Source organism: Mytilus edulis, chromosome 10 (assembly GCF_963676685.1).
Source record: "Mytilus edulis chromosome 10, xbMytEdul2.2, whole genome shotgun sequence".
Classification (NCBI taxonomy): domain Eukaryota; kingdom Metazoa; phylum Mollusca; class Bivalvia; order Mytilida; family Mytilidae; genus Mytilus; species Mytilus edulis.
The window spans coordinates 36,482,683-36,491,618 of NC_092353.1; the positions used below are offsets into that span (position 1 = coordinate 36,482,683).

The window sequence follows — 8,936 nt, forward strand, 5'->3', positions numbered from 1 at the left end:
GCTAGTGCTCAATATTTCAATTGACTTCTATATAGACATTCACAACTCATACTAGAAGGAAAGAATCTGTATTTCAGGCTTATTCTTTTATTTTCAGTAACAATCTTTTCGTGTTACAGAACAATAGAAAAAACATTCAAGAAGTATATATAATATGTGTGGTTCATCCAGACACCTTCTGTTGAAACTGGGGCTAACAAATATTTTCGTCTCTTTTATTTTTACCATGTTTAACTTCAGTATATTATATGCAGAATAATAACTTTTTTAAAAGAGAGAATATATTAATCCATGCATTAAAAATAGAATAACATTGGGGAGAGCTACACAAATGTATAGTAATTAAATCCAATAAGATTAAACAAACCGTAATAAACAAAAATATAAATTATTTCCAGTCTACTAGTAGAAATTAATAAAAGCAACAGTATAACTAGTACTGGTTTGTAGAAAAAAGAGGCACAACCAGAATTATGATAGCACTCCACTTGGAAGACTTACTCTGCAATAACACTTGTTAAAACTACAAATGTTGTACAGCTTCTACAACGTTAAAGGTTTACTGCATGTTAAGAGTCAGAACAACCATTTAACAAACGCAATAGTAACGATGGAAGTAAATCTAACTGTAAAATAAACCAACATCAAACATGCATATATATATTACACAATACGTGACCCCATACAAGATTTGATGTCTTATCTTGACAATACCTATACATCTACGTGTATAATCGAAGTTGATAAAGTCATTTGCCTGTGTTAAAAATGGCAATTTTTACCGTATTGTTTTCGTTGTGGATTGTACAAATTAAACTAGTAAATACAGTGGACGAGGTCCAGCACAAACGTCTCCTACTCAATGATCCAGATGTTATCAATTCGAGGCTTGTAAATCTAGAGAAATCAATGCAGGACATGGTTCGCCTAACTCAACAACAACAGATTATGCAGTCAACCATAGCACAACTACAAACACAAAATACCAATATGCAGTCGACCATTACACATCTACAAACAGAGCTAACACATGAAAAAGAAAAATATGCTGGTAAGATTATTGTCTTTTTGTTTTCGATATAATTAATTTATGAATACAGTAAAGGAGCCATGAATCTGGTATTGCTGATCAGTTTACTATGAGAGCTTATATTTGAATAGGATCACAAAGATTTGTCATAGAAACCTTTAGTAAACCTTATTCGATGAATTTGAATTCTCAACGTAATCGACCAAACTGTACTGAGCAACTGATTGACTAAATCATGATATACTAGTTTATTATTTTCCAATTGGACCGGTTGCTAACGTAGTAGAGATGTTCAGCATAATAAGACTGTCAATACAGATAATTAATAAATAGTACGATTAAAACAGCCCTAATACTACCAAAACGGCATGTGTCATACTGGTGACGTCGTTCTGGTCATATAAGTAACGTGATCTATATTGCTTTTCGTCCCGGTCCAATATTTCCAATACGGACTGGCAATGAATCCTGAATTACATATATACATATATTGTGCATGTAATTCATGATTCATTGCCAGTCCGTATTGGAAATATTGGCCCTATATTCACATCATTGCCAGTCCGTATTGGAAATATTGGCCCTATATTCACATCATTGCCAGTCCGTATTGGAAATATTGGCCATATATTCACATCATTGCCAGTCCGTATTGGAAATATTGGCCCTATATTCACATTTGATGTAAATAATACAGCATTCAGAACAAAACTGTATTGAAAAAGTGGGATTATTTAATCAAAGTGTTATGAAGTGACTGTTTTCGGTCAGCTGTATTGGCCCTCGACCCTACGGATCTCGAGGCCAATACAGCAAACCTTGAATATATACCAGTGCCAATACAGAAACAGCCAGTTAATAACACTATATTATTCAAGCTCATATCAATTTTGTTTTGACGTGTAAAGTATTTTTCACACTCTGAAATGTTATTTGTTAAGTTTTATTTGATCGTCATATCCATATCTATATATGATCAACGTGTTATCATAAATCTTTTTTTCAATTGCCTTATAAGACAGGGGATCAACGTACATTCGCTGGGGACGCAAACAATGTAGCGGAGTAGATACAGAAATACTATACACAGGTACACTAAAATATTTTAAATTTTGATTTTTTAATACTTTGTTATTATATATGTTTATAATAATCCTTATCGTTTTGATAGTCTTAAGCATTTTCGAGCGCAGCAAAAAATATGTATTTTAGATACGATCAGTCTGATTATCTTAAAGAATACAAGTTCTCTCACTGAGGACCCCTCCCCCCAAAACAAACCTTTAAAAAATGAAATAAAACAGAAAATAACAAAACAAACAACATAAGAAAATAAACTAAAATAAAAACAAATCATACAATGGCCTTGCAATAATATTTTTTTTGTATGTCCTCGAATGTTTTTATACTTATTCTTTTATATAAAAAAAAAATCGGTCATTACACATGTATGCACGAGAACCGTGGAAGGTGATAGTTCTATTTTATGATAGTTTTGTTACTTATTTAATTTTATTTAAAAAAAGACAATAATTTCTTTAAACAACACGATTTAAGATATCAACTAACAGAAATATATTTGACCTTTCCCCAAAACTACGTTTTGATTTTGTATTAGGGATAATACTTGTAAAATATACATCAATTTTAAGAATACATTGATTATATAAACATGTACGAGGCTCATCATTTGTACATAAAGGCAACAGTAGTATACCGCTGTTTAAAACTCGTAAATCGATGGACAAAAAGCAAAATCGGGGTCATATACTAAAACTGATGGAAACGCATAAAATATAAGAGGAGAACAACGACAAAACATTAAAATGTAACACACACAGACACGGACTTATCATTAGACAAAATCCGATGAGAATAACAAATATAATATCAAAACCAAATACATGAATATGGGATAGAAAAGTACCGTGACACGTCTTATAGTAATGTGAATTCACACTCAAGTATAAGAGAAAACAGACGAAACAACGTTAAAATGTAACACACAAAGAAACGAACTATAATATAACAATGGCCATATTCCTGACTTGGTACAGGACATTTTTTTAAAGGAAAAAATGGTGGGTTGAACCTGGTTTTGTGGCATGCCAAACCTCCCGCTTTAATGGCAATGTTAAATATAACATTAAAATGACAACATAACATTACAGGACTACAATACAAATAAATAGGAGAACATATTAGACAAAGAAACACATGAATAATCGCTAACAAAAGGCACCAGGTTTAAAATTCAATACGCCAGAAGCGCGCCTCGTCCACACAAGACTTACCAGTGACGCCCAGATATAAAAGTTCGAAAGTCAAAACAAGTACAAAGTTGTACAGCACTGAGAATCAAAAGTTCAAAAAGGTTGTGCCAAATACGGCTAGGGTTTTTCTGCTTGGGATAAGAACATCCTTATTATTTAGAACAATTAATGCTATTGCAAACAGTAAATTTTATCAAATGAAGATAAAAGATATACATGATAAAACTGAAGTATTAACTAATTATAGAAAAACAAAAACCGGATACATTACATAAATCAACACAAAAAATAGACACAACCGACTTAGTCAAGGCCTCAACGCAAAAAGTGGAAAAAAAGTGACGTCACATACGAAGTGGTGAAAAGGCACACAACATGACGTCACATTTGAAATTCTAAAACAGCACACAAAAAATGACGTCATATTTGAATGGGTAAAACTATTTCTCCAAAATAAGATAGAATTAGGATTGATTTAGGATTATATTTGAACTAAATACTGATATTACATTTAATAACAATGAACATTGCAATACTTATTAATAGCAAACTGAGGTAGCAATTAACTATATTATATAGCTATGTCCGGTTATTTTTAAATCTAACTGCAAACGTGAAACATCGTACAAATTACGTGGAACCAAATCAAATCTAGTAAATGAAGGCGGTGATTAATTTTCTTTACCATAACACATGAATATAATAAAAAAAGACGTCAACACATTTGTTTTATTGCGAATAGTACATAAGTACATGTATTTTTTTAGTTAAGATTTTATACATGTAGTTATTTGTACACCAGACGGGCGTTTTTTCTACCAAAAATATAACAAATTAAAGTCGAACTGATGTCGAACGCCATCGAGAACCTTAAATTCACAAAAACATTATTTAAAAGAGCATTTCTACAATATATGTTTTATTGTCCCTTTTGTTTTCTTGCTAACAGTACATATGTACATGTATTTTTTTAGTTAACATTTTATACATGTAGTTATTTTAACTTACAACTGAGTGTGGAATTTTATTTTTGAATCATAATGAATTTAATCATATTTGAAAGGATGCATAAATAATATCCTTGTCCGTGGTCTATTTCAATATAAAACAATCTATTTTCCTTAATTCTGTAAATCCATTGGACTGAAACAATTATATTTTAGCTACTTTTGAGCCAATATAAATGATCAATATGTGTTCTATGTTGAGTGATAAACCAGAACACTCACAGTACTTTTCCTAATTAAATTAAGACTATTTTAAGGAAACTTTATCATCATCATCATCAAATACACTTAAGGTTGAGTCACCTGCAAATTAACACCCGAGGCAAATATAAAAATCAATGGTATAGAGACTCATATTGGTGGATGCCTCTATGCATATGAAAGAAACTAGAACAGTGTCTATTATTAGGCACAACTTTCTGGAACTTTTGGCCTCAATGCTCTTCAACTTCGTACTTGTTTTGGCTTTCGGACTTTTTTTTATTAGGGCGTCACTGATGAGTCTTGTGTAGACGAAACGCGCGTCTGGTGTATTAAATTATAAACCTGGTACCTTTTGATAGCTATTATTTGTGTGTTTCTCTGTCCTATATGTCTCCCATTTATTTGCATTGTAGTCCTGTTATGTAATGTTGTCATTTTAAATATATTTAACATTGCCATAAAAACGGGGGGTTTGGCAAACCACAAGACCAGTTTCAACCCAACATTTTTTTTCTCAAAATGTCCTGTACCAAGTCAGAAAAATGACCATCGTTATATTTTAGTTCGTTTCTTTGTGTGTTACTTTTTAGTGTTTTGTATATGTTGTGTCGTAGTTCTCCTCTTAAAGTTGATGTGTTTCCCTCAGTTTTAGTTTGTAACCCGAATTTGTTTTTTCCTCAATCGATTTATGAATATCGAACAGCGGTATACTACTGTTGCCTTTATTGATAAACAACGTTTTATATTCTAATATAAATATTTAATCTGTTTAATATATTCAAAAAATGTTTCTATAAAAATAATATTTCTCAACCAGATATATTAATGAAATTTATCCTGTTGAACTTACTTTAAATAAAGCTAATACTAACAATGACCACTGCCCTTTTCTCGGTCTTGATATCTATATCACTAATGGAAAGCTGAATACTAAAATTTATGATAAAAGGGATGATTTTTCATTTCCTATCGTTAATTATCCGTTTTTAGATGGTGACGTTCCCTTGTCACCATCTTACGGTATTTATATATCTCAACTTGTACGATTCGCTCGTGTATGTAACAATGTTTTAGATTTTAACGAGAGAAATTTATGTATTACTGAAAAATTATTACACCAGGGTTTTCGATATCACAAACTAGTCAAAACATTCACTAAATTTTATCATCGGTATAAAGACATCATTCGTAAATATAGCTCAACATGCAGACTTCTAATACGTTCAGGTATTTCACATCCAATTTTTTATGGAAATATTTTTATAAAGCACAAAGGTGTCAGTATTCACCTCAGAAACTTACAAAACCTTTGAATAGACTTATTAAGAAGGGATATAATTACGATACTGTTGTCAAGTCATTAAAGATTGCATATTTTGGCGTTAATATTGAATCACTGATAAGGTCTTTGCATCGGAACTAAACACATTTATTCTAAAACAGTTGATGGCATGACACGGGTTATGTTCTTCTCATATATGTTATGATGGTATGATACTAAACCCCTAACGGGAAGGATTGTGCCCGATGTTCATATGATAATATCATAATCTTTCAGTCAGTTTAATTGAAGTCTTGAGCTGGCATGTCAGTTAACTGCTAGTAGTCTGTTGTTATTTATGTATTATTGTCATTTTGTTTATTTTCTTTGGTTACATCTTCTGACATCAGACTCGGACTTCTCTTGAACTGAATTTTAATGTGCGTATTGTTATGCGTTTACTTTTCTACATTGGTTAGAGGTATATGGGAGGGTTGAGATCTCACAAACATGTTTAACCCCGCCGAATTTTTGCGCCTGTCCCAAGTCAGGAGCCTCTGGCCTTTGTTAGTCTTGTATTATTTTAATTTTATTTTCTTGTGTACAATTTGGAAATTAGTATGGCGTTCATTATCACTGGACTAGTATGTATTTGTTTAGGGGCCAGCTGAAGGACGCCTCCGGGTGCGGGAATTTCTCGCTACATTGAAGACCTGTTGGTGACCCTCTGCTGTTGTTTTTTATTTGGTCGGGTTGTTGTCTCTTTGACACATTCCCCATTTCCATTCTCAATTTTTTTGTATTTCTTAGAACAATATACATAACAGAGTTTAACTTTTTTTTAGGTTTTGCAGCAGGGCAAGAATATTCTCAATCAAGTTATTATGGTGGTCCAGGTAATATGCTATGTCTCCCAAACAATCCTGAACTAAGCAATAAAACAGCACCCGGTAATAGCTTATTGTATGGAACAGAGTACGAAAATGGAAACTTTTTTGTCAATGGTGCACAAGATGAAGATGTTCCGTGTGCACTATGCAGAAGCGCAAATACTTCGGCAACTATAATGATACCTGGCAGAACAACTTGTGATGGCGGCTGGAAAATGGAATATCATGGTATATTGGCATCTGGCGCTTACTCCCACAAATCATCATCCTATGTCTGCCTTGACAGTCATCCCGAATTTCTACAAGCTGGTAAAGATAATAAAAATGGTCATTTACTGTACGCTACCCGAACTAAGTGTGGATCTTTGGCCTGTCCTCCTTATGTAGAAAACATGGCTATAAACTGTGTTCTTTGTTCTAAATAAAGCATCAACATAATTGATTTCATTTTTTTTTTTTTTTAATTTTTATGCAATGGTTGAGTGACATTTGCCGATTTGTTTTGATATCTATTGAACGTTGGAAAGTCTTGCTTCATTTCTTTTTTGTTTTGTCAGAAAGCAGCGTGGAAGGAATTTCAGTGACATTAAATAACCGTGAAATTTTCGATATGTTAATTTAAATCAAAATAAAATTGAGAATGGAAATTGGGAACGTGTCAAAGCGACAACAACCTAACCATATAGCAGACAACAGCCGAAGGCAAACAATTGGTCTTCAATGAAACGAGAAACTCCCGCACCCGGAGGCGTCCTTCAGCTGGCCCCTAAACAAATATGTATACTAGTTAAGTGATAATGGACGTCATACTAAACTCCGAGTTATACACAAGAAACTAAAAAATTAAAAATCATACAAGACTAACAAAGGCCAGAGGCTCGACTTGGGACAGGCGCAAAATTGCGGCGGGGTTAAACATGTTTTTTTTTATATCTCAACCCTCTCCCTATACCTCTAGCCAATGTAGAAAAAAAGTATAGGAGAGGTCCGAGTCCGATATCAGAATATGAAACAAAAGAAAATGAACAAAATGACAATAATACATAAATAACAACAGACTGCTAGCAGTTACAGGCTTGCCAGCTCCAGACGTCAATTAAACTGATGGAAAGATTATGTCTTCATCATATGAATATCAGGAACAATCCCTCCTTTGTGGGGTTTAGTATTATACCATCATAAAATATATGAGAAGAACATAACCCGTGTCATGCCAACAACTGGTTTACGAATAAATATATTTAATTCCGATGCAAAGACCCTGTAAAAGAGGGACGAAAGATACCAGAGGGACAGTCAAACTCATAAGTGAGTCAATATTAAAGCCAAAATATGCAATCTGTAATGACCTGACAACAGTATCGTAACTATATCCCTTCTTTAAAGGTTTTGTTAGCTTTCGAGGTAAATACTGACATTTTTATGCTTTGTAAAGAATATTACCAGAAAAGATTGGATGTGAAATACCTGAACGTATAAGATGTCTGCATGTTGAGTTACTAGTATATTTACGAATTATTTCCTTACACCAATGATAAAATTTAGTAAATGTTTTGACTAGTTTGTGATATCAAAAACCCTGGTGTAATAGTTTTTCAGTAATACATAAATTTTCTCGCTAAAATCTAATTCGATGTTACATGCACGAGCAAGTCGTACAAGGTGAGATTAAACACCATATGATGATGACAAGGGAACGTCACCATCTAAAAATGGATAATTAACGATAGGAAATGAAAAATCATCTCTTTTATCATAATTTATTATATTAAACTTCCCGTTGATGATATAGATATCAAGATCGAGGACAGGGCAATGGTCATTGTTAGTATTAGCTTTATTTAAAGTAAGTTCAACAGGATAACTTTCATTAGTAAACATACTGAATCGAAGTCGACATTATTGAAAGCCAATATATCATCCAAATATCTAAAAGTGTTGTTAAATTTTTGTATGAAATATTGTTTCGATGGGTCTTTGCTGATTTTAGTCATAAATTGTAACTCATAAAACTACAAAAACAGGTCCACAATAAGTGGTGCACAGTTAGTCCCCATTGGAATTCCAATAACTTGACGATATACGGAGTCTCCAAAGCGAACAAAAAAGTTATCAAGTAAAAATTCAAGCTCAGATAAAGTATCAAAGCATGTCCAATTGACATAGTTCTTGTGTTTTTGCTACTAAAAAATTACCTTAACAGAGTTTGAACATATGTTTTCTGACTTTTTAAATGCCTAATTAATTAGGGATGTGAATTGTTTCTTATTG

General features: G+C 32.7%; 1 protein-coding gene across 1 annotated transcript; it reads left to right on the forward strand.

Annotated features, from left to right (window-relative positions):
• The first annotated feature begins 768 nt into the window (after positions 1–768).
• Positions 769–7,090, forward strand: LOC139492737 (uncharacterized). Its single transcript, XM_071280890.1, has 2 exons — positions 769–1,051; positions 6,621–7,090. The coding sequence occupies exons 1-2, from the start codon at positions 769–771 to the stop codon at positions 7,088–7,090; spliced, it is 753 nt and encodes a 250-aa protein (XP_071136991.1).
• Positions 7,091–8,936: the final 1,846 nt, after the last annotated feature.

What these genes read in the sequence shown, in the direction of transcription:
- LOC139492737 (XM_071280890.1), top strand. Translation starts at nt 769, where the DNA reads ATGGCAATTTTTACCGTATTGTTTTCGTTGTGGATTGTACAAATTAAA. An exon ending in TGAAAAAGAAAAATATGCTG is followed by an intron (nt 1,052 to 6,620) that starts GTAAGATTATTG and finishes ACTTTTTTTTAG; the next exon opens with GTTTTGCAGCAGGGCAAGAA.